This window comes from Nomascus leucogenys, chromosome 1a (genome assembly GCF_006542625.1).
Source record: "Nomascus leucogenys isolate Asia chromosome 1a, Asia_NLE_v1, whole genome shotgun sequence".
NCBI lineage: Eukaryota > Metazoa > Chordata > Mammalia > Primates > Hylobatidae > Nomascus > Nomascus leucogenys.
The window spans coordinates 6,319,721-6,346,604 of NC_044381.1; the positions used below are offsets into that span (position 1 = coordinate 6,319,721).

At 41.1% G+C, this 26,884-nt stretch overlaps 2 protein-coding genes across 5 annotated transcripts in view; one reads left to right on the plus strand and one right to left on the minus strand.

Annotated features, from left to right (window-relative positions):
- PLGRKT (plasminogen receptor with a C-terminal lysine) overlaps window positions 1-19,346 on the minus strand; it is a 258,459-nt gene extending 239,113 nt beyond the window's left edge. Inside the window, exon 1 of the mRNA XM_012500745.1 lies at window positions 18,845-19,346. The gene's annotated coding sequence lies outside the window, so the exon portion shown is untranslated. The remainder of the gene's footprint in view (window positions 1-18,844) is intronic.
- Window positions 18,281-26,884, plus strand: part of RIC1 (RIC1 homolog, RAB6A GEF complex partner 1) — a 144,688-nt gene continuing 136,084 nt past the window's right edge. For all 4 annotated transcript variants that reach the window (XR_004029394.1, XM_003273825.4, XM_030809932.1 and 1 more), the window contains exon 1: window positions 18,281-18,731. Coding sequence is in view for 3 of the 4 variants with exons in the window: in XM_003273825.4 (XP_003273873.2) it covers window positions 18,588-18,731 (144 nt within the window). In the remaining variant the exon portion in view is untranslated. The remainder of the gene's footprint in view (window positions 18,732-26,884) is intronic.

Here is a 26,884-nt window from a genome sequence, read left to right on the forward strand (position 1 = left end):
TAGACTTGGGGAGTTAAAGTGTTAGGGTGTATGTACTTTGGCCATGGGTAACTGCCACAAATTGGGTTCTCAGTGAAGCAGAGCCTGGACAGAGATTGGGGTGAAGGAATTTTATTAGGGAGTGTTCTTGGGATCAAACCAGTCCACTGCCTGGTCTTAGACCAATAGTAAAGAGGGGAATAGTGCCCTCTCCCACAGGCCAAGGGAAGACAAAATTAGCAGGATATAAAATCTAGCTATTCTTCCCCATGCGGAGATTCTCCTTCCAGTGAACACTTTGGAGAACTGTTTATTTTTATTAAGAAAGGCAACATTTTTTTGACATGTACAAAGCACTTTCCTATATTTTTATTTTTTAATTTTTGATCTCCATAGGTTTTTGGGGAACAGGTGGTGTTTGGTTACATGAGTAAGTTCTTTAGTGGTGATTTGTGAGACTCTGGTGCATCCATCTCCTGAGCAGTATACACTGAACCCAGTTTGTAGTCTTTTATCCCTCACCCCCTTCCCACTCTTCCTCTGAGTCCCCAAAGTCCATTGTGTCATTCTTACGCCTTTGCATCCCCATAGCTTATCTTCCACTTATGAGTGAGAACATACGATGTTTGGTTTTCCAAGGGAAGGCAATATTTTTATTAGGGGTCTATAAATCTTAGTGGCTAAGTGTTTTTTTAAAATTTGGTATTTCAACTGTAGACTTCACGATCAGTGATTTAGAAAAATACCATATTGTACTGAAATAAATTTGCTATGTATTTATTTCAGATACTATATTAAAAATTGAAAAATTAGTGTTTTCTGCTGTTTGGAAAATACGGTAAATTTTCTTCTCTAAGTTTCCTTTTGCTAGAGTTTTTATGTGGTGTCATGGGCCTCTCCACGCCCTTTGCATTCTCTTCCAAAAACCTGTTCTTGCTGTCAGTTAAGTGGAAATGGTTAGCAACAAAGCAAAATCAAAGTGGACCCACCCAGCTTTTATATCCTGCATGGCTGAACTTTAATGAAAGTTTGAGTTTTTCCAAAAGTCTGGTCTTTACTGACTGGGAATGAAAAACATTTGGAAAAAAATGCCTTGAGCATGTGAACCATGTAATTTCATTTGAACTAAGGAATTCCAAAAATACTTCGCTTATTGAAAGGGCAGTTATATTGCTGTGTTAGAACTTGATATTGAGAAGGATAAGTACTAGTTCTTTTCTCCTTTTTTCTCATAAACATTAAAAAAAATTAAAGACTGTCTGAGTGGCTGGGTAGGAAAATAGTGTGAAGAGGCTAAGTTGGACCACCAGGTGGGCTTGCTCTAGAATCTATTCCTTCCTTAAGAGATCCATCTACTCTTCTGGGTTCCACAGAGCCCCATGCAGCTTGAAGCAACCCACTCTGCACTGATGATAATTCAGGGCTTCATCTGGCCATGTCTTGATGACTACTTAACTGAGGCCCAGTCCTTTAGTCAGTTCTGCTGACACCAGTGCAAATGCTATGCCAGTAGCGAAACTGGAATTGCTGGGTCCCTGCTGGGCAATCTGGCCAGAGAACAAAGTAGGTCCTGTTCAGTTTTATGTCTCCACGAGGGGATCAGGTGTTAATATTATTAACTAGCATTTTTGGGAATATGTACTATGTGCTAGTCACAATACTGGATACTTTTACATGGATTACATTATGCAATCCCCATAACAATCCTCTATGGAATTTCGAAGCTTAGAAAGGTTAAGAAATCAGGTTTTGAAACCAATCAGTCTGACTCCAGAGCCTTTGATCTTCTTTCCTATTTTGTAATCCCTGGCTTTTAATCATGGGTCTCAGTGTACTAGATTGGGATCTCAGATAGCAGTGTAGCAGATACAGTTGGTGCCCTGCCCATGTCTCCTGAGCCTTACCAAGTGCCAGCAGCTGGACCATCTTGCTTAATGGCCTTCTCTAGTGGCTGGAGCTCCATGTGTGAGCATAGGTTTGAGGAGATGTAATGCTTTAAGTGCAGCCTTTAACTAATGATTGATAGGAGTTGGGGTGTAAATACTTCAGCTCCTTTGCTACTCTGGTAGAATAACTCAGAGGCATGAATTTTACACTGGTACCCAAAATTCTCCAGAGGGATTAAGTCCATTATCTACAGTACTAACCCACTTGAAAACATGCCCTTTTTATTGATTGCCTTCCCTCTTTGTCTCACTTCCCTTGCCCATATTTCCTGAGATCACTACCCAAGTAAGCTACTTGTGTACATACTAATGCCTTAGGATCTGGCTTCTGGGGGAACCAAAACTAAGACAAAGAGCAAAGAAAAGGTGGACCTATGAAGAAGGAGGATCCAGTTGGAGTGGATGGAGCAATGTTGGAAGGAAAGCATGGGGTTGCAGTCTCTAGGAAGAAGACTCTGATGATGTTTTCCTGTTCTTGAAGCTGACAGTGTCATTGTGAGACAGGAGACAAAGGTTTTGGGAGATTACTGAATATTGACACACTGGATGGTTCTTTGATTGCTTCATTGGATGGAACTTCTTTCAGAAGTTCTCTCTTGCTCTGTTCTTTTCAAATGTATTCTATATTTGCCCAAGTTGAATAAGAAGTAAGAGATTCCAGAAAATGCAACCATTAATAACTGGAATAATGAAACAAAGAAAATGCTAATGCGTTAAAAATAAAACATTGAGTAAATGGTCACAAATAAATGAAAGACAAATGTATATATATAATTTTGGAGGATGTATAATTTACTCACATGGCCTGAATGTAGTAATACTATGTATCATATTTCATGCAAACTTAAACTGAATGAGGCTCTTTTTTTTTTTTTTTAGACAAAGTCTCCCTTGTCACTTAGGCTGGAGTGCAGTGGGGCGATCTCGGCTCACTGCAACCTCCGTCTCCCAGGTTCAAGCAATTCTCCTGCCTCAGCCTCCCGAGTAGGTGGGACTACAGGCACGCACCACCATGCCTGGCTAATTTTTGTATTTTTAGTAGAGACGGGGTTTCACCATATTGGCCAGGCTGGTCTCAAACTCCTGACCTCGTGATCCGCCCAACTCGGCCTCCCAAAATGCTGGGATTACAGGCATGAGTCACCATGCCCGGTCAATGAGGCTCTTTTATACCACTTTCACTACACTTAAAGGATCATTTCTCAACTTGTGACTCTATCATCTTTACTGATTAACTGGACATCCAGTGGTGCCCAAATATTCAGGGAATAACATGGGCATGGGCAAAATCTTGCCTTGTTAAGGTTAATGGTACTGTAAATTGTTAACTATTGCATTTAGGCCAGGCATGGTTGTTCACCCCTGTAATCCCAGCACTTCGGGTGGCCGAGGCGGGCAGATCACTTGAGGTCAGGAGCTTGAGACCAGCCTGGTCAATATGGTGAAACCCATCTCTACTGAAAATACAAAAATTAGCCAGGCATAGTGGCAGGCGCCTGTAATCCCAGCTACTCCAGAGGCTGAGGCACAAGAATCACTTGAACCCAGGAGGTGGAGGTTGCAGATTGTGCCACTGCAGTCCAGCCTGGGCGACAGAGTGAGACTGGAAAAAAAAAATGAATTGCATTTACACATTTTAATATGTCATTAATTTTATATATTCAACTTCATGTCTGCATTAACCAAGTTTTGCCTGAGACATCATACTTAAACTTTATATGGTTGTTATAATAATCTGAAACAAATTGGTTTTTGAAGCATTCGCTTGGGGTATTGTTATTAACGCATTCATGAAGAGCAAACTTAGGAATGCCCATTATTTTTTATAAAATCTGTAGATTCAGAGAGGAAAATAAAGTTGTAAGTAGACATTTCTTCTTCTGAATACTCCAACCACAAGAAGGAACTGTATGAGCAATAACAGAATATTTTGAGATAATCTTTATAGAGTATCTAAGCACTCAATCCCCATTCATTGAGTCATGAAGACACTCAATATGCTCACCACACTCCAGTCAAACAGCACTTTCACCAGAGATTGGAGTTACAGAGCTGGATAACCCCTCACTGCTTTTTTTTTTTCTTTAGATGGGGAGTCTCGCTCTGTGACCTAGGCTGGATTACAGTGGTGCGATCTCGGCTTACTGTAACCTCTGCCTCCTGGGTTCAAGCAATTCTCCTGGCTCAGCCTCCCGAATAGCTGGGATTACAGGCATGCACCACCATGCCCGGTTAATTTTTGTATTTTTAGTAGAGATAGGGTTTCACCATGTTGGCCAGGCTGGTCTTAACTCATGACCTCAAGTGATCCGCCCACGTCGGCCTCCCAAAATGCTGGGATTACAGGCATGAGCCACCACGCCCGGCCACCCCTCACTGCTTTTTAACAAATACTAACAGGTAAACTGTTTATCTGCTTGATCATGGAAGAACACGGACTCAGTGATGAAGTATATATAGGCAATGGCCAACTTTGTTTTCTAATCCACGCATACAGCTGATTTAAACCCGTATTTTCACTTACTGGTAAGATAAAAACCTGGAGGAGGTCTTACCATTCATGCAAACATTTTTGTCTTTACCACAGAGGAATCCTCAGAAAACCTCTGAGAACAGTATGTTTGCTTGGAGTTAGAGAGTTGTCCAGTTAGGGGAGATGTTGGGACACTTTGCTTCCTTACAAGTCCTACAGAAGAAGATTCTCCTCTAATGGAAAGCAGCACGTAGTGGCAGCATAAGGTAAGAAAACAATCAACTCCTACGAAACTATGGAGGACTGTAAGAGCCTGTAGCGCATTACAATGGGCATCCTGAGAAAGTGACTAGGGTACAGGGAGATTCTGCCTTTGGTGTATTATATATTAAATGATGTGGATGGATTAATGTTGTTAAAATATGGAGACTTCTTCCCCATCCCTTACTCTTCATCCCCAGTCCCTCCCCTCCTCACCCCCTTCAAAAAAGAAAGAAAGAAAATGGTGTTAGAACATGATCCTATTGTTAAATGTTAACTCTTTGATTCATTTATAGCCTTCAACATCATACCGGGTGATGTGATTCCTTCTTCCCTCTCTTACTTTTACACCCATGGATGTATGCCACAGAAAGATCTACAGCACTGCTTATTTTCAAGAATTCGCATGACCCTTTAGATAAATTGTTTTCATTTTTGCCTAAGATATTTTTGCCACAAGATATTATTCTCCAAGTAAATGTGAAAATACTGATTTCCTTCATTTCTTCAGCAAAGTAATTTTATGCATGAAGGATTGAGTAAAAACAAATACCTTGGGAGTTAATAAAATTGTACTTAATAATACAGCCTGACATAAATTATTATATACATTTAGTTGGTGAGAAAATAAGTTTGTGGAAAGAGATGGTATAGTGAAGTTGATAAACTTGGGGATTCTGGGTTCAAGTTTTGACTCCATCACTTCCCAGCTCTGTGAGCCTTGAGCTTCTCTAAGCCCCAATTTCCTCATCTGTAAAAGGGGGATAATATCTATCTCATGTGATTGTTGAAAGAATAAAAATTAAATAATGTAAAATGCTTAGAGCAGTATCTAGTACATAAGGGCAGAATAAATGCTAGTTACTGTTATTATTTATGTAACAGTACCAATCATTAGACACAAAGTTCTTTGTGACTAATCCACAATATACTAGTAAAGGCACAGATTAATGCCAGCGCCTGGTTTCTAGCACTTAAAAAAATAACAACCTGGTATGACAGGTACTAACATTTCTACCTGCAGGTAAAAAAACGGTTAAAGCTAACTTAGGACTAGCAGGGCAATATGAAGGCGATAAGCAGGGGCCAGGTGGTCAGGCTTAACTTGCCCATAATTGCTACTGAATGACCCAAGGTCACTTCCACTACTTGGTCTTATCTGGTTTTCACAGCACGATTTTTACATCCTTAGACAGCTCTCTCATTAGGAAATCAAGAAAATTCAGATCTGCTGGAGAAGGGATCATGGCCGTATCTCCCAGGAATCCAGTGCACTTTTTGCCTTGTTTACAAACTAATAGAAGGTTGAGTATAGAGATTCCAGACCATATTCAAAGTACACACGGGACACTTTTTTTTTCCTCCTAATGAAATGTCAACCTTATTAATATGCATGAGACTCATCTTGGATATTTGTTAAAAATGCTAATTCTTGGGCCATACCATTAAGGACTCCTGATTCAGAAAGCCTGGGACTTGGCCAAGGAATCTGTATTTTAAATATATCTCTAGACAATTCTGATCCAGATGACTGGAACGCACTTTGGGAAAACCGATCTCCTTGATAACAAATTAACAAATTTGTTATCTCCTTGATAACAACTAACAAATTTTAAAAATAGTACTTACTATTTTTTGATCATAAAAGAAAAATTAGTGCTAAGAACAGAAAAAATTCATAATTATATTTTCAGGAGATGATGACTGCAAATATAGCTGTCCTCCTAATTTTTTTAAAATAAAGGACAATAAAGACAATAATTAACGTATTTTGGGGGACATTTGGTAGCCATTTTTCCTTATCTCTTTTCAAGTTCTTACATTCAAGTGTATTGGTTGTTCAGTTTCACAGGTATATTCCTTTTATACCAACTCTTAATGGTTTTTATAAATGATTTCTATGTTTGAAATATATATAAATTTACTCTATGAAATCCACTTATATTCTTGTTGGATCAGGAGATTGGACTGGATGTGTTTAAGGCCCATTCTGACTAAGATGTCATACTTGTAAGATTCTTATAACTCTTTTAAGTATAAGGAATAACCACATTCGAACTTGACAGATAATTTAAAATTATATCCCCCAAAGTTAAAGATTTCCTCTTGGGCTTTGACCTTTTATGCAGATCTCCTGATGTGACAGTATATCAAAGGCAGTAACATTTCTCCAAAAGTGATATACAAATGGCCAATAAGTATATGAAAAAACGCTCAACATCACTAATCATCAGAGAATTGCAAACCAAAACACACCCATTAGGATAGCTATCATTTAAAAACAAAAACAAAAACAAAGCCTGAATATAACAAGTGTTAGCAAGAATATGGAAAAATTGGAACCCATGTGCACTGTTGGTGGGATGGTAAAATGGTGCAACCACTATGGAAAAGAGTATGGAGGTCCCTAAAAAATTTGAAAAATATTAGTACCATATGATTCAGCAACCCCACTTCTGGGTATATATCCCAAAGAATTGAAAATAGGGTCTCTAAAAGATATTTGCACACCCATGTTCGTAACATCAGTATTTACAATAGCCAAGAGGTGGAAGCAACTCAAATGTCGATGGACGGATGAATGGATTAACAAAATGTGGTATACACATGCAATGAAATGTTATTCAGTCTTAAAAAGGAAAGATATCCTGTCACATGCTACAACACTGACAGACCTTCAGGGCATTATGCTAAGTGAAACAGGCCAAGCACAAAAAGACAAATACTGTATGATTCTACTTATATGTGATATCTAAAGTAGTCAAATTCATAGAAACAGAAAGCAGAATGATGGTTATTAGGGTCTGGGGGGAAGGAGGAAAGGGAAGTTGATGTTTCATGGGTATAGAGTTTCAGTTCTGCTAGATGAATAACTTTGTAATGATTGCGTAATGAATTTGACTCTAAGTTCACTGATACATACAGGAGATAATGGACTGACACAATGAATATGAAATTTTGGTCAAATTATTGAAGGCATATTTGTCTGAATAGAGAGTAGGGTGGGAATCTCAGAATTATAGGGTTAAAAATGTTTTGTTCCAACTCCTCTTGCCATTCTAGTAAAGAAAACACACTGAAAATGCAGGTATGACTTTTTTTTTTATACTAGAGATGTGATAGGGACATGGTCAAACATAATTGTTACTGTTGGCTAATTTATGTAGAATCAATTCTGTTTCCAATCAGTTTTCATTTCTAAAATGACTAAAGTGAAGAGCAAAAATAGTCACCCTTCCCATTTTGCTTGGTTAGCAAGAGTAGGCTGTTTGGCTTTATTTTCCAGTTTGTGCTAATGCTCCAGCCCAGAAAGTCTCACTTAGATCTATTAAGGCTTATTAACAATAAGCCGTCCTGCCTTTAAGGTTAATTAAATGATTTGAACTAATATTTAACACTGTGAACTGTGAGGAGAATTGTGGGCAAAGTAGACTGGTTAGTCACATATGGCCAGTTACTGACATGTTCTTTTCAATTTAAATGTTTACACTTTTCATTATTTAAAACGTCAACCATACACTGAGGTGGAGCAGATAACACAGTGAATTCCCAAGTACAGTCACACGTTGCCTAATGACATGTTTTGAGAAATGCATTGTTAGACAATCTTGTCACTGTGTGAACAAACAGTCTACACCAAACTAGATGCTGTAGTCTGCTACATACCTAGACAATATAACATATTGCTACTAGACTACACACCTGTACAGCATGTTACTGTACTGAATACTATAGGCAATTATAACACAATAAGTATCTGCATATCTAAACAAAGAAAAGTTACAGTAAAAATACGGTATAAAAGATTTTTAAAAAATGATACACCCATACAAGGCACTTACTATAAATGGAGCTTGCAGGACTGGAAGTTGCTCTGGGTGTCAGTGAATGAGTAGTGAGTGAATATGAAGGCCCAGGACATTCCTGTACACCACTGTAGACTTTATAAACACTGTACACTTAGGCTACAATAAATTTATTTACAAATTTCTCTTCAATAATAAATTAACCTTAGCTTACTGTAATTTTTTACTTTATAAACTTTACTTTTTTAAACTTTTAAACTCTTGTAATAACACTTAGCTTAAAACACAAATATGTTGTGCAGCTGTACAAAAAAAAATTTCTTTCTTTACATTCTTATTCCATAAGCTCTTACCATTTTTATTTTATTATTTATTTGAGTTGGAGTCTCGCTCTGTTGCCCAGACTGGAGTGCAATGGCGCTATCTCCGCTCACCGCAACCTCCGCCTTGCAGGTTCAAGCAATTCTCCTGCTTCAGCCTCCCAAGTAGCTGGGATTACAGGCGCCCACCACCATGCCTGGCTAATTTTTGTATTTTTAGTAGAGACAGCGTTTCACCATGTTGGCCAGGCTGGTCTCAAACTCCTGACCTTGTGATCCACCTGCCTCAGCCTCCCAAAGTGCTGGGATTACAGGTGTGAGCCACCACGCCTGGCCCATTTTTATTTTTATTTTTTTTTGAGACACAGTCTCGCTCTGTCGCCTAGGCTGGAGTGTAGTGGTGGAATCCAGCTCATTACAACCTCTACCTCTCAGGTTCAAGAGATTCTCGTGCCTCAGCCTCCTGAGTAGCTGGGATTACAGGTGCACACCACCACGCCTGGCTAATTTTTTGTTTTTTTTTAAATTTTTTGTAGAGATAGGGTTGTGCTATGTTGGCCAGGCTGGTCTCGAACTCCTGGCCTCAAGTGATCCACCCACCTTGGCCTCCCAAAGTGCTGGGATTACAGCCATGAGCTACCACGCCCGGCCTATTGTTAAAAAATTTAATTTTTAAAAACTTCTAAAACATTTTTGTTAAAAACTAAGACACAACTACGTAAGCCTAGGATTACACGGGGTCAGGTCATCAATATTAGTGTCTTACACCTCCACATCTTGTTCCACTGTAAGTTTTTTTTTTGTTTTTTTTTTGACAGGGTCTCGCTCTGTCACACACACTGGAGTGCAGTGGCGTGATTAAAGCTCACCGCAACCTGGAACTCCTGGGATCAAGTGAGACTCCTGCCTCAATCTTCCAAGTAGCTAGGACTACAGGCATGTGTCACCATGCCTGGCTAGTTTTTTAAAAAATTGATTAGTAGAGACAGGGTCTTGCTACCTTGCCCAGGCTGGTCTTGAACTCCTGCCCCAAGGGATCCTCCCACCTTGGCCTCCGAAAGGGCAGGGTTTACAGGTATAAGCCACCACATGGGCCTCCCACTGAAAGTGGTTTAGGGGCAATAACACACATAGAGGTGTCATATCCTATAACAATGCCTTCTTTTGGAATACCTCCCTGAAGGACCTGCCTAAAGTTGTTTTACAGTTACGTTTATTTTTTAAGTAGAAAGCATACACCTTAAAATAATGAAAAATAGCATAGTAAATACATAAACTAGTGACATGGTCACTTGTTATTAAGTATCTTTTACTATATATAATTATATGTGTTATACTCTTATATAACTGGCAGTGCAATAGGTTTGTTTACATAGGCATCACCAGAAATACATGAGTAATACATTGTGTCATGACAGTATGACAGTATCATGTCACCAGGTGATAGGAATTTTTCAGCTGCATTATAACCTTATGGGACCACCATTCTAAATGCAGGCTGTCACTGACTGAAACATCATTATATGGTACAGGACTGTACTCATCACTCAGCTTCAAAGAAAAACAACTCATGGTCAATTTTGTTTCATATACATTTCACTCACCCCCAGATTATTTTGAAGCAAAACCCAGACATTGTATCAATTCAGCTGAGATATTACTTACTTTCAGAAGGGACAAATGATAACTAAGAGGCTAGCCCAGTCCAGGCACGGTGGCTCACGCCTGTAATCCTAGCACTTTGGGAGGCCTAGGTGGGTTGATCACCTGAGGTCAGGAGTTCAAGACCAGCCTGGCCAACTTGGTGAAACCCCCATCTCTACTAAAAATACAAAAATTAGCTGGGCGTGGTAGCTTATGCCTGTAATCCCAGCTACGCAGGAGGCTGAGGCAGGAGAATCGCTGGAACCCACGAGGCGGAGGCTGCAGTGAGCCGAGATCTTACCACTGAAGTCCAAGCAGGGCAACAGAACAACTCTCCATCTCAGAAAAAAAAAGCCACCCAAGAAGCAAATACATCAGTTTATACGATAAAAGTGTAATCAGGTTGAATGTTAAAAATACATTAAAGTCACAAATGAAAGTAGTACCATTTTCAATGGACATTATCATAGGTTTTTACGGAGGTCTCCAAATACTGAGGGTGGTATGCTCAGACCCAAAATCCAGCCACAGCTCCATCATCAGAAGCCTGTGAATATGTGCAAGAGTACACAGGGCCTACTTTTAGTCTGGTGACTCAGGGTACCTTTCCTCCTAATCTTCTTCTCACCAGGCTTGGGACTGAGCCAGAAGCTACACATTACTCCCTTTGACTTGCCAGTTCTGCAAGGTCCTACTTAAAGCAGAACAAACAGGGCATTACTAATCATAAGTAATTTAACTTTTTAAAATAACTTTATTCTTATCACAAAAGTAACATGAATTCATTACAGACAATTTGGCAAATCCAAAATCCCAAAGAAGAACATAAAAAGTACCTATAATTGCATTTTCCCCATTTTTTATTAGGCATATATGTAATTTTTTTCATAAACATGAGATTATATTTTACATACTGTATTTAATCTGTTTTTCATTACTTCCTAATATATACTGAATACACTTCCAAGTGATTAAATATTCTTCCTCAACATAAGCTTTTAATTTTGCAAAATACTCAGGTGTAAGGAAGGACAGTAATTAATGTCTTTTTGGAGACATTTAGATTATTCCCACTTAGATACACCTTTAGATTTAAGGCTAAAATTCTGTACATATCAGTGTTTATTTCCTTAGAAAATAATCATGGAAAGAAATCCAGGCATACTTCAGAGATATCGTAGGCTGGGTTCCAGACCAACCCAATAAAGTGCATATTGCAATAAGATGAGTCACACAAATTTTTTGGTTTGCCAGTGGTTATAAAAGTTATGTTTAGACTGTTCTGTCATCTATTAAGTGTGTAATAGCATTTTGTCTAAAAAATGTGTATACCTTAATTTAGAAAATACTTAATTGCAACCGAGCATGGTGGCTCATGCCTATAATCCCAGTACTTTGGGAGGCCGAGGCGGGCAGATTACCTGAGGTCAGGAGTTCAAGACCAGCCTGGCCAACATGGTGAAACTCCATCTCTACTAAAAATACAAAAATTAGCCAGGCATGGTGGTACATGCCTGTAATCCCACCTACTCGGGAGCCTGAGGCAGGAGAATTGCTTGAACCTGGGAGGCGGAGGTTGCAGTCAACCAAGATTGTACCACTGCACTCCAGCCTGGGTGACAGAGCGACACTCCATCTCAAAATATATATATATGTTATTGCTAACAAAACGGTAATGATCTTCAGAGCTTCCAGCAAATAGTAATCTCTTTGCTGTTGGAGGGTCTTGTCCCATGTTGATGGCTGCAGACTCATCAGGGTGGTGGTTGCTGAAGGCTGTAGTGACTGTTGCAAGTTTTTTTTTTTTTTTTTTTTGAGATGGAGTCTTCCCCTGTTGCCAGGCTGGAGTGCAGAGTGGCACGATCTCGGCTCACTGCAACCTCCACCTCACAGGTTCAAGCAATTCTCCTGCCTCAGCCTCCTGAGTAGCTGGGACTACAGGCGGATGCCACCATGTCCAGCTAATTATTATATTTTTAGTAGAGACGGGGTTTCACCATGTTGGCTAGGATGGTCTCGATCTCTTGACCTCGTGATCTGCCTGCCTCGGCCTCCCAAAGTGCTGGGATTACAGGTGTGAGCCACCGCACCTGGCCCCTTTCCAGAAGGTTTTAGATTTACTTTGCTCAGATCCATCAGAGGAATCACTATGTACAGCAGATCCACTAGGTATAGCTGCATTTCATAGCAGCTCTAGCCTTATGAAATATATTTCTTAAATAATAAGACTTAAAAGTCAAAATTACCCCTTGGTCCACGGGCTACAGAATGGATATTGCATTAGCAGGCAAGGAAACAGCATTAATCTCCTTGTATGTCTCCATCAACACTCTAAGATGGCTAGATGCACTGTCCATGAACAGTGAAAATCTGAAAGGACTCTTTCATTCCAAGTAGTAGTTCTCAACAAGAGATTAAAATATTCAATAAACCACACTGGAAACGGATGTGCTGTCATCCATGCTTTGCTGTTCCATTTACAGAGCACAGGAAGAGTAGACTTGACATAATTCTTAAGGGCCTTAGGACTCTAGGAATGGTAAATGAGCACTGGCTTCCACCAAAAAAGCCACCAGCATTATTAGCTGCTAACAAGACAGTCAGCCTGTCCTTTGAAGCTTTGAAGCCAAGCACTGACTTTTCCTCGCTAACTATGAAAGTCCTAGATGGCATCTTATTCCAACAGATGGCTGTTTTGTCTACGCTGAAGATCTGTTGTTTAATGTAGCCACCTTTATCAAAGATCTTAGCTACATCTTCTGGATAACTTGCTGTAGCTTCTACGTCAGCACTTGCCACTTCACCTTGCACTTTTATGTTACGGACACAGCTTCTTTCGGTAAACCTCATGAACCAACCTCTGCTAGCTTCAAATGTTTCTTCTGCAGTTTCCTTGCCTCCCTTAGGCTTCACAGAATTGAAGAGAGCTAGGGCATTGCTCTGGCCTAGGCTTTGGCTTAAGGGAATGCTTTTTAAAAACTGGTTTTTGCTTCATTTTAGAGACAGGGTCTCACTCTATCACCCGGGTTAGAGTGCAGCGGCACAGATAGCTCATTGTAATCTGGAACTCCTGGGCTCAAGTGATCCCGTCTCAGCCTCCCAAGTAGCTAGGCCTACAGGTGCACACCACCATACCTGGCTACTTAAAACATTTTTTTTAAAGAAATGGGGTCTTGCTATATTGCCCAGGCTGGTCTCAAAGTCTTAGGCTCAAGTGATCCTCCTGTCTCAGCCTCCCACAGTGCTGGGATTACAGGCATGAGGCACTGCGTCTGGTTTAAGGTACTGTTGTAGCTTGATTGCTCTTCTATCCAGACCATTAAAACTTTCTCCAGGTCAGCAACAAGGCTGTTTTATCATTCCTATGTTCTCCAGAATGGTACTTTTACTTTCCTTTAAGAACTTTTTTTCCTTTGCATTCATAACTTGGGTAACTGGTACAAGAGGCCTAGCTTTTGGCCTATCTTCGCTTTCAATATGCCTTCCTCACTTAGTTTAATCATTTCTAGCTTTTTACTTAAAGTGAGAGGGGATTCTTCCTTTCACTTGAAGACTTACAGGCTACTGTTGGGTTACTAACAGGCCTAATTTCGATATTGTTACATCTCAGGGGATAGGGAGGCCCAAAGAAAGGGAGAGAGACAGAGGAACTGCCAGGTGATGGAACAGTCAGAACACACACAACATTTATCACTTAAGTTCTCCATCTTACATGGATGTGGTACATGACACCCCAAAACAATTACAATAGTTACAACAAAGACCACTGACCACAAACCATCATAACAGATAGACTAAAAATGAAAAAGTTTCAAATATTGAAAGAATTACCAAAATGTGATAAGAGCCACGAAGTGAGCATATGCTATTAGAAAAAATGGTGCCAACAGACTTGCTCAACACAGGGTTACCACAAACCTTATATTAAAAAAAAATTGCACCAAATTATACTTCCGTCAAGAGTGTATAAATGTATCCCCGTTTCTTATGTGTACTCTTACCAACATTATTTCTTGTAATTTAAAAAGTGTTTAAGTTTCATAGATGAAAACATGCACCTAGTAACTATTTTTTTTTTTTTTGAGACAGGATTTCATTCCTGTCACTTAGGTGGGAGTGCAATAGCACGATCTTGGCTCACTGTTACCTCCCAGGCTCAAGCAATTCTCCTGCCTTAGCTGCCTAAGGGGCTGGGACCACAGGTGTATGCCACAGTGCCGGCTAATTTTTTGTAGAGACAGGGTTTCACCATGTTGCCCAGGCTGGTCTCAAACTCCTGGGCTCAAGTGATCTGCCCACCTCGGCCTCCGAAAGTGCTGGGATTACAGGCGTGATTACCCTGCCTGGCCCCCTATTAACTTTTATCATAAGCTTAATCTTAGAACAGAGTCCAAAAATTTTGACAAGAGTGGTGGGGGAAACTAGTAGAAAAAGGAGGAGAAGGAAGACCTAAGGCATGAGAACTATATTTTACAAAATAAAGTTAAAATATGATATTTGAAAGTTGAAGCCAGGCACGGCAGTTCACACTTGTTATCCCAGCACTTTGGGAGGCCGAAGCTGGTGGATCATTTGAGGCTAGGAGTTGCAGACTAGCCTGGCACATGATGAAACCCCATCTCTACTAAAAACACAAAAACTAGACAGGCCGTGGTGGTGCATGCCTGTAGTCGCAGCTACTCAGGAGGCTGACACACAAGAATCACTTGAATCCGGGAGGCGGAGGTTGCAGTGAGCCAAGATTGCACCACTGCACTCCAGCCTGGGCCACAAAGCAATGCTCTGTCTCAAAAAAAAAAAAAAAAAAAAAAAAGAGAGAAAGAAATAAAGTTGAAAAATCCAGCCAATAACATTTTTGTCACAATGGAGGAACTCTCAAGTATGGCGTTTTGGAGAGTCAGATATTTCCTTTTCTCTCTGCCAGGGAGAAAGACCTAGAGGTTTTCCCCCTCTCCCTCTCACTGTCCAGAGCAACTACCACAATTTAGTTAAGCCTAAAGAGCATATGCTGTTGGAAAAACAGCACCAATAGACTTACTTGATGCAGGGTTGCCATAAGCCTTATCTTTTGTTTTTTCAGACAAAGTCTCACTCTGTCACCCAGGCTGGAGTGCAGTGGAGCGATCTCGGCTCACCGCAACCTCTGCCTCCCAGGTTCAAGTAATTCTCCTGCCTTATCCTCCAGAGTAGCTGGGATGACAGGTGCATACCACTATGCCCAGCTAATTTTTGTTTTTTTTTTTTAGTAGAAAGACAGGGTTTCACCATATTGGCCAGGCTGGTCCCGAACTCCCAACCTCATGATCCGCCTGCCTTGGCTTCCCAACGTTTTGGGATTACAGGTGTGAGCCACCATGCCCAGCCAAACCTTAAATTTTTTAAAAAATCACACTGGAGGCTGGGCACGGTGGCTCACGCCTGTAATCCCAACACTTTGGGAGGCCGAGGTGAGCGGATCACCTGAGGTCAGGAGTTCCAGATCAGCCTAACCAACATGGAGAAACCTCGTCTCTACTAAAAATACAAAATCAGCCAGGCATGGTGGTGCATGCCTGTAATCCCAACTACTCTGGAGGCTGAGGCAGAATTGCTTGAACCCGGGAGGTGGAGGCTGCAGTGAGCTGAGATGGCACCATTGCACGCCAGCCTGGGCAACAAGAGTGAAACTCCACCTCAAAAAAAAAAAAAAGAAAAAGAAAAAGAAAAAAAGAAATCACACTGGATTTGTAGAAGAACATCAGTTGTTTTCAGGCCATGTGACTTCAGGCACACCTACCACACTTGTCCTGCTTCCTCACTTAAGAAAGTGAGAATAACAACATCATACCAATGTCACCCTCCTCGAATGTTTACTATGAATTAAATCAAGACAAGCATTTGGAATTATTTTGTGAATCTTAAGTGCTACACAGGAGTGTGGCAGAGGAATTAGCTTCTAAAGTCAGCAAGTAAGGTTAAAATTGAGTGCAATAAAAATTGCTTAGAAGTTCCTTAAATTGCCCATGAGCACAGTATGACAAACTTGAGAGACACATGAGAACAAAGACTCTCTGAGAGACAGCTGGGACAAACATTCAGTAACACTGCCAGCAAAATTGCTGCACTAGAACATTTTCATTTCCTCTTTCTGCCAAGTGCATAACTGAATCTAAGATGAAAGTATGATGCAACTTTGTTATTCTACAATTTTAAATTGGCAAATTAAGAAACCTCTCTGGGCCTCTTTGTCTAATAGTGTAGCTCAGCTGGATCAGGGTTTCCTCCACGGTTTGTCTGACAAATATTGCCAGCTTACTATGCTTACTAAGTTCCAGGTTGCTGCGTTGGACTGGGGGAGTGTAGACGCCAAGGAGACAATCTGATCACAACAGGCTAGTGAGTGGTGAGACAGTTTCAACCTTCATTTGAGGAATCCAGGATTCTATAATCACCCTCTAGGGAATGCAGTGAATGTTTAGAAAAATTACAGAAAGTTACATATTTGGTTATGAATACCAGCTACAATGTATATCTAATGTGAATTAAGTTCCTTTGTTTCCTTTTTTCTGTTTCTGTTGCTACTTTTTTTTTTTTGAGACAGTCTCACTTTGTTGCCCAGGCTGGAGTGCAGTGGAGGGATCTTGGCTCACTGCAACTTCCGCCTCCCAGGTTCAAGCGATTCTCCTGCCTTAGCCTCCCGAGGAACTGGGATTACAGGCACCTGCCACCACGGCCAGCTGATTTTTGTATTTTCAGTAAGACGGGGTTTCACGATGTTGGCCAGGCTGGTCTCGAACTGCTTACCTCAAGTGATCTGCCCTCCTCGGCTTCCCAAAATGCTGGGATTACAGGCGTAAGCCGCCGCACCCCGCCTACGTTGCTACTTTTTAGTGTGGGTTCATTTTTTAAACCTGGCTTTTTAATTGAAAAAGCAATACAAACAAATGGAAAAATTCAAACTGTACTAAAAAAGGTAGACAATGAGAAGCAAATCTTCTATTTCAGACTCCTCCTTCCCCCATTCCACACCATATCCCCTCAACCCTCCTTCTATTCAGACGTTACCACTGGGTTAATCCGTGGAAAATTACAGTTAAGGTGATACCTGGGGTCCAAAAGCTAAATATGGACCTACGCTATCACCAGTCCCTTCCAGTTCTAAAACTAAGTCCAAGCCTTTTGCAGCACGAGATAGCCTCCTCTCATCTAAAGTTACGGCTGGTAAGACTCAGACGAATGGAAACGGTTTCAAAGACACAGATTTAGAACTCCTGAAAGGCAGAAGACAGAACTCAATACTTTCATGGTGAGTGGTTTGTTTACTGATTAAATAAACGCTCCCTTAGGGATGTAAGCTCCATACGGGCAGGAGCTTCATCACCAGCTCTCACTGCAGACCCCGGCATTAAAAGAGCTCACACGGTAAGAGCCCTCACCGCCCACCACAGCCACAGCGGCCGGCAGCCCAAAGTGGGAAACCGCGCAGGGCGTCACGTGACTCCAGTTACCCCCGGCATCCGGCCCGCCCCCACCGAGACCCCGCCAATCCGGAAGGGAGGTCCAGTTTGGCCAGGCCAGGGCGTGTTCCACGGGCTCAGTCGCCTTGCTGCTGCGTTATCCCTACACTCGCCCCACTTGCCTCGGAGTCTCAGGCGGTTGCCCAGGTCCTCCTGGTAAAACCCTGGAGATTGCTAGGGAGAGGAGCAAGGGAGGGGCCGGCGCGCAGAACTGCCAACGCAACCCGGCGGCCGGGCGACACTTAGGCGGAGCTTCTGGAAACAGCTAGGGAGACGGCAGGAGTCTCCAGAGCGCGCGCGCCGGCCCTCCCCAGCTCGACCCACGCGGCGCGGCGTGGTGACGCCTGCGCGACCTGAGGAAGGGGCGGGGCCGGGGCGGGCCTCCGCGCTCCTCCCGCCCTCTCTCTGTCCCTACTCTCCCTCCCCTTCCCTCCCCCACACTCGGCCCCGTCAGCTTGGGGGTGCCTTCGTCGCGCAGCCTCGCGTCGGCCCGGCCCGGCCAGGCCAGCGGGCAGATGCCCCGAGCTGCCGCCGCCGCCGCCGCCGACTCAGCCGGTGGCGGTGTGGGAGGCGGGCGACCAGCCCGGGGCCGCTGAGTGTGACGGACGCAACTGGGGGCGCCGGGGGCCCGGGACCCCGGCGTCGGTGGCTCCGCACGGACCATGTATTTTCTGACCGGCTGGCCCAAGAGGCTGTTGTGCCCTCTGGGGAGCCCGGCCGAGGCGCCTTTCCACGTTCAGTCCGACCCGCAGAGGGCTTTCTTCGCCGTGCTGGCCGCGGCCCGCCTCAGCATCTGGTACAGCCGAGTAAGTAGAGCCGCCCGCCGCCTTTCGCCGCTGCCTCCCCGGCCTCCCGGCGCCGTCCCACCCCCAACTTCCACCCACAGCCTGGGACCCCAGCCCCTTAGTGCCAGACCTACCTGCCTTCGCGGTCCGCGTCCTCGTTTCACCGAATTGGCCGCACATGCCCGCCGGCTCCAGGCACGTCCTCCAGCCGGCGGTCCGGGGTGGATGAAGTCGCTGCTGCCGAAAATCCCTGAGCCTCCCCGCGTTGGACCGACGGCTGCGCGCTGCAGACTCCGCACGCTCCACGGCCGAGCCCAGACTTGTCTTCCCTCCCTTCCCCCATTCCCTGAGGAATAAATTTGTTTAAACTTTCCACAATTAGAAATCTGGCCGCTGTGGTGCCCCAACCCTCCCTTTAAGGTCGTCGTTTTGGAGTTAGGGAAAGCCTCTTGGGCTTTACCCAGCGCCAGACTTTACAGGCCTGTAATAACTTATTTCTAGAAACTACAGCCTGAATTCTTTATTCTTCGCTAAAGGTCTGGTTATTTAACTCCCCTCTTTAACCCCAACATCCCTTCCCCACTTTCGAGTTGGTCTTTTTGTTAGCTGCTGCTCTTGGACTCTTCGGAATAGAGGGTTAAAGGAGCGGAAGTAGAACTCAAATCTGGCCGCACAACTCCCAGTTATAACACCTGGAAATAATAAGATCGGGGGGAGCATGGAACTGAATTCTGGTTTTGCTTTAAGTCCTGGTTATCTTTTTCTTTCTTGTATTGGATTACTGAGTAGATATGAGAAAGAAATAAGTGGTGGATGGGATACTCCCTACTCTCTGCAAATACTGCTATAACTTTGTCTATGAGAACGGCAGAGTTCAGAGTATAAAAATGCTTTTTTTCCTCCCCAAAGAAGGCAGGACCAATCGATGTCAGAGTGAAGTTTTTCTCCTTTCCAAGTTAATTTGACCATGTGGGGATAGGTTGTGACCTTGTCCTTATTAGGTCTTCGTGAAATACTGGTTTTAGTTTGTTAAAATCCCCAAATCATTGCCTGTAATGCCCTTAACAGTCCTCACCCACATCCCTGGTAATACTGGTGATGGGATTTAGTGACAGGTAATTCTGGTGTCTCCTTTGACTGTCATAGTTGGGCTGTAAATCAGACTATTTGCCATCAAGTTTTGGCTGATCTAATTTTCAAATGCAAATCAGAACAAAACAAACTTATAAAATCGTAATACCAACAATATGACTATTTTGTCTAGTGCTTGATTGTATTTTGAATATGTATGTATGTGTGTATATATATATAAGCATGTGTAAATATATATAAAGTATCATCTGGTTCCTAAATGAGATACTCGTTTACAATGTAATGCCAGTTGAATAATTTTTAATTTGTTTAGGTGTGTATAACTCTTAACTTTAAAGCACATGCAGAAAACATAGAACTTGAATTTAAATTGTCTTTTGAATTTAGTACATAATTCCTTTTGAATGTAACAAATTTAGACTTTACGTCTAAAATTTAACTTTTCTTACCTTTAAAAAGGCAGACCTAAGTTAATTTTAAATAAAAGTAAACAGCATGACGTATGAATTGACCAGAAGCCTGTAAACCACTTTATTCCCCCATAAGAGAAGCATAAAAATTTGCTTTAATTTAGGGACATTGTGAATATTCTTAAGAATGTCTATTGTTTGGTTTTGGAGTTAGATACGTCATCTAGAAATCCAAGGCAGTTCTGGAATTTAAACTATTCATACTCTTCTTTCAAATTCCCACCTCACATGCAGCTTCCTTTTTCCACAGAAGTCCAGGGACCCCTACTATTAAGTTATATTGTGCAAAAGTTAGGCTGTAGGGAACCCATGGGTTTAGAGGTCTGGAGTGAAATGAAATGCAGGGATACCTTAGAGGAGGCTGTATAGTACTGTAGTATGAGTGGTTAACCTTGGTCTCTGGGCACCAGCTTTGTTGTCACTTAAAAAAATCAGGTATTCGCGACGTCAAGAGATCGAGACCATCCTGGCCAACATGGTGAAATCCCGTCTCTACTAAAAATACAAAAAATCAGCTGGGCGTGGTAGTGCACGCCTGTAGTCCCAGCTACTCTGGAGGCTGAGGGAGGAGAATCGCATGAACCCAAGAGGCAGAGGTTGCAGTGAGCCAAGATCCCACCGCTGCACTCCAGCCTGGCGACAGAGCGAGACCCTGTCTCAAAAAAAAAAAAAAAAATCAAGTATAGAACCAAGTGATTATAAGGTGTATGATTACATGCCTGGATGAGTGGGATACATATGCTAGACTCCAGCTTCCAATCTTCTCTTCCTGGGACATGCCCTTTCTTACTGTGTATGAACGTTTTCATTTTGATTTTCTAATTTCTAAACTTACTGAAAGTATATAAGTTAATTAGGTTAACAAACTTCATTTAAAAGTGAAAATGCCTTTAGGTAAATTAAAGGGCTATCAGTTATACTTCCATAATTTAGAGTGAATTGGTTTAAAAAGTTCTCATGGAGCTGCTAAAAGCTTTGATTTTTGAGAGGCTGTAGATGCAAGTAATTTTATAATAATATTTGAAGATCTACAGGATTTTACAGAGTTGAAGTCTTACAGCTGCTTGAGGGCATTTGAAGGCAGGGAGACATGCTCGTAGAGATGATAAAACAAGATTTGCTTACCTGAAATTTTGTTAGGGCTCACTTAGTAAATCAAGCTCTCTTAGGAGTGATATATTTTAAAAAGAGACAACTAGCCTTGTGGAAGGGACAGTCGTTTAGTAGTCTAAGCTGGTTGTTTCAGTGTTCAAAAGAATTGTGGAAATTGTATGTGTACAATGATAATTCATAAGACTATGAATCTCTATGAAAATCTCTAACTGTACATTATATGAGTCTTCTAGTGAACTTTTATGTACTACTTATACCTACTGTCCTCTATTCTAAGTAGGTATTCGGAATTCCACTGTTTAGACTCATATCTTTTCAGAATTATTTCCTACCCCAAATTTGAGAAATACAGTATAGTGTTGTTTATGAACAAAAGAGCCTCTAGATAATCACTTAGCTTTTTTATATTGGAGCCCCAATATTATATTTTGGAGCCCCCCAAAAGGTGTTAAAAAAGGCTCAGTATGTGTAGGCTAGATTGGGGTGGTAGAGGTAGAACTTGACTGGGGGCAGTTGGTACATTTCTGCTAAGGTTGTTGTAAAAGGACTAGTTTCAGCTTTGAGGATGAAACTCATATAAGGTAGGTTATGATTTATGATTGACATAGGTGTAGTGTGAGATGAATTACATTTTGTACTGTACTGAGGGCCCAGAATTATTCCTTTAATATACTAACTGTGAATATGAAAGTCTATATATGTGAACATCAGAATGATATCTTTGAATTTAGCCATTCTAAATTAGATGTATAGTCATATCTCATTTTTCAGGTCACTGACTTTAAACATTTAAATTACCTTCAGAAGTATTTTTGAACACCAACTGTAAAAGACAGATGTGTATAAAAGGGATGAAGAGACATGTTACATGTTAGTGTGTTGGTGTGTTAGATGTTAGTGTGTTAATATGATAAATCTTGTGAGTTATCACTGTTGTAGGTAGCTAATAAAAAGCTGAAATGGACAAATAATTACTAGGCTTATAAAATAAATTATATGTTGTTTAGTAATCCTGAGCAAAAACTTAGTTCCCATTGGTATGTACTAATCATGGAAAAAAACAATGAGATGTCAAAAGAACCAAGCTTTGGATCAGGTATGTGATTAACTGTGTTGACCTCAGGAAGACCATTTTATTTGTATTTTCCCAGCATTCCCATTTCTCACCCTTTTAACTCTATTACACACTTTCTCCAGAGAGCCTTCTTTATAAATTCACTGCTCTGAAGTCTTCTAGGGTTCGCTGTTGATGAAAGAATGGAGTTCAAACTCCTCAGTTTGATATCACAGACACTGCATTCTTGGAATGCTCTCTTGCCTCATTTCTGCCTGTCAGAGTATTACCCATCCTTTAACTGCTGTTGAAATCCTTTCTTTATGAGTCATTCTTTACCTACTATAACCATAAGTGTTCATTTTTCTGATGAACTACTGCTTCCCCCCTACTGCCAGCTTTGTTGAGGTATAATTGACAAATAAAAATGGTATATATTTAAGGTGTGCTGTGCGATACTTGGATCTGCCCTGTGAGTTGATAACCACAATCAGTCTAATAGATCCACCATCTCACAGTTACCTGTTTTTTTGTATGTGGGATGAGAATGCTTAAGACCTATTCTCTTAGCAAATTTCAAGTATACAATATGTGTTAATTATGGAAATAAATATCATTATTAACAATAGTTACCGTGCCATACATTAGGTCCCCAGAACGTATTCATCTTATACCTGAAAATTTGTGCCTTTGACCGAAATACTCCCATTTCACCCACCTCCCAGCCCCGGTAATCATTGTTCTACTCTCTGTTCCTATGAATTTGATGTCTTTATATTTCATATATGAGATCATGCAGTTGTTTTTTGTCTTGCTTACTTAGTGTAGTGTCCTTAAGTTTCGTCCATGTTGTTGCAGATGGCAGGATTTCCTTGTTTTTTAAAGGCTGAATAATATTTCATGTGTGTATGTGTGTGTGTTACATTTTCTTTATCCATTCATCTATTGACAGACACTTAGGTTGTTTCCGTATCTTGGCTACTTTGAATAATGCTGCAATGAATATGAGAGTGCAGATATCTCTTTGAGATACTGATTTCATTTCCTTTGGGTATATACCTAGAAGTGGGATTGTTGGATCATGTGGTAGTCCTGTTTTTAAGTTTGAGGAACTTCTGTTTTCCATAATGACTGTACCATTTTGCGGTCCCATCAATAGTGTACAGGGAGGGGATCCCTTTTCTCCACATCTTTGCCCACCTTGTTATGATTTGACTTCTTGATAATTGATATCCTAACAGGTGTGAGATATCTTACGGTTTTGATTTGCATCTCCCTGATGATTAGTGTATTGAGCACCTATTGGCCATTGGTTGTTTTTTGGGAAAACATCTGTTCAGATCTCTTGTCCATTTTTAGGTTATTTGTTTTGTTTTTTTCTTGCCACTGAGTTGTATGAGTTCCTTACATATCTTGGATATTAGCCCCCTTTTAGATGTATGGTTTGCAAATATTTTCTCCTATTCCATAGGTTGCTTTTTTATCTTGTTGATTGTTTTCTTTACTGTACAATAACTTAATTTCATGTAATCCTACTTGTTTATTTTTGCTTTTGTCACCTGTGCTTTCCATGTCATCCATAATACCATCGTGAAAACAGATGTCAGGGTGTTTTTCCCCTGTTTTCTTCTAGGATTTGCATGGTTTCACGTTTTACATTTAAGTCTTTGATCCTTCTTCTTCTTTTAATTTTTGTGGGTACATAGTAGGTCTGTGTATTTATTGGGTATATGGGATATTTTGTTACAGGACTCTAGTCACCCTGTTGTGCTATCAAGTACTAGATTTCATTCGTCATCATCATCATTATTATTTTGAGACAGGGTCTCACTCTGTCACTCTGGAGTACAGTGTCATGATCATGGCTTACTGCAGCCTTGACCTCTTGGGCTCAAGCAATTCTCCCACGTTATCATCCTGAGTAGGTGGAACTACAGATGCTTGCCACCATGCCTAGTTAATTTTTTGTAGAGATGGGGTCTTGCTATGTTGCCCAGGCAGGTCTCAGACTCCTGGACACAAGTGATCTGCCCCACCTCAGCCTCCTAAAGTGCTGGGATTACAAGCGTGGGCCACTACACCCAGTCCTTATTCATTCTTTCTATTTTTTGTACCCATTAACCATCCTTCCTTCCCCCTCCGTCTTTAATCCGTCTTGAGTTGATAGTGTAAGATAAGGGTCCAGTTTCCTTCCTTTGCATGTGGATATCCAGTTTTCCTAACACTATTGTGTTGAAAAGTCAGTGTTGCAAGATGTGTTTTCTCCATTCTTAGCACTTTGTGAAAGATTAATTGACCATATATGCATGTGTGGTTTTATTTCTGGACTCCATTCTGTCACAGTGGTCTATGTATCTCTTTTTATATCAGTACCATACAATTTTGATTACTATAGCTTTATAATATACTTTGAAATCAGGTTGATATGGTTTGGCTCTGTTTCCCCACCCAAATTTCATCTCTAATTGTAATCCTCATAATCCCCATGTATGGAGGGCAGGACGTGGTAGGGGGTTATTAGATCATAGCGGCAGTTTTCCTTGTGCTGTTCTTGTGATAGTAAATTCTCACGAGATCTGATGGTTTTATAAGTGTTTGACTGTTCCTTCTACACACACTGTCTCTCTCTTCCCTGCCCGTGTAACAAGTGCCTGCTTCCCCTTCTGCCATGATTGTAAGTTTCCTGAGGCCTCACCAGCCATTACGGAACTGAATCTATTCAACCTCTTTCTTTATAAATTACCAAATCTCAGGGAAGTTTGTTATAACAGTGTGAAAACGGACTAACACACAGGTAATGTGACACTTCCAGCTTTGTTGTTCTTTCTCAAGATGGCCTTGGCTATTCATGGGCTATCGTGGTTCTGTATAAATTTCAGGATTGTTTTTCTATTTATGTGAAAATATCATTGGAATTCTGATAGAGATTGCATTGAATCCATACATTGGTTTGGATAGTAGGGACATTTTAACAATATTAATTCTTCCAATCGATGAACATAAGATATCCAGCCATTTATTTGTGCCTTCTTCAGTTTCTTTCATCAGCGTTTTATGGTGTTTAGTGTCGTTTAAATGTATTCTAAGTATTTAGTTTTTTTGATGCTACTGTAAATGGTATTGTTTTCTTTTTCTGTTTTTTTAGACAAAGTCTCGCTCTTGTCACTGAGGCTGGAGTGCAATGGAGCCATCTCAACTCACTGCAGCCTCTGCCTCCCGGGTTCAAGCAATTCTCCTGCCCCAGCCTCCCGAGTAGCTGGGATTACAGGTGCCTGCCACCATACCTGGCTGATTTTTGTATTTTTAGTAGAGGCAGAGTTTCACCATGTTGGCCAGGCTGGTCTCGATTCCTGACCTCAGGTGATCTGCCTGCCTCAGCCTCCCAAAGTGCTGGGATTATAGGCGTGAGCCACCACGCCCAGCCATGTTTTCTTAATTTATTTTTTGGATACTCATTGTTCTTGTGTAGAAACACAACTTCTTTTTGTATGTTGATTTTATATCTTGCAACTTTACTAAATTCATTTCTTAGTTATAAATTTTTTTGGTGGTTTTTAGGTTTTTCTGAATTTAAGATTATGTCATCTTCAGAGACAATTTTGCTTTTTCGTTTGAACTACTGCTTTATATCGTAAGTTTTGCACTTATGCTTTATTTCTCCAACTAGATTATAAGTTTCTGGAGCACAGAAACTATCTTAATTTGTATTATCTGTAGTGCCTTGTACAAAGAAGATGTTTAATAAACATTTTTAATATTAATGAATTTAAGGTATTTGTCATACATGTGGCACAGCAATTTTTTTTTAAGTTTTAGTGTTTTGATTTTTGTGAGAACACAGTAGGTATATATATTTATGGTTTTTTTGTTTGTTTGTTTTTGAGACAGGGTTTCACTTCAGTTGCCCAGGTTGGAGTGCAGCGGCACAATCTCAGCTGACTGCAATCTCTGCCTACTGGGCTCAAGCAGCTGTCCTGCTTCAGCCTCCCAAGTAGCTGGGACTACAGGTGTGCCCCACTGTACTTTTCTAATTTTTTTTTCTTTAATTTTTTTATAGAGATGGGATTTCACCATGTTGCCCAGGCTGGTCTTGAACTCCTGAGCTCAAGTGATCCATCCACCTCGGGCTCCCAAAGTGCTGGGATTACAGGCATGAGCCGCTGCACCCAGCCATGAGATATTTTGTTACTAGCATGCAATTTGCAACAATCAATTCATGAAGCCTTTAACCTTCATGTTACAAATAATCCATATGTACTCATAGTTATTTTAAAATATACAATTAAATTATTTTGACTGTAGTCACCCTGTTGTGCTATCAAATACTAGGTCATACTCATTCTCTTTTTTTTTTGTACCCATTAGCCATTCTCACCTCACTTCCTATCCCCCTAGTTACCTTTCTCAGCCTCTGGTAACCGTCTTTCTGCTCTATCACCATGAGT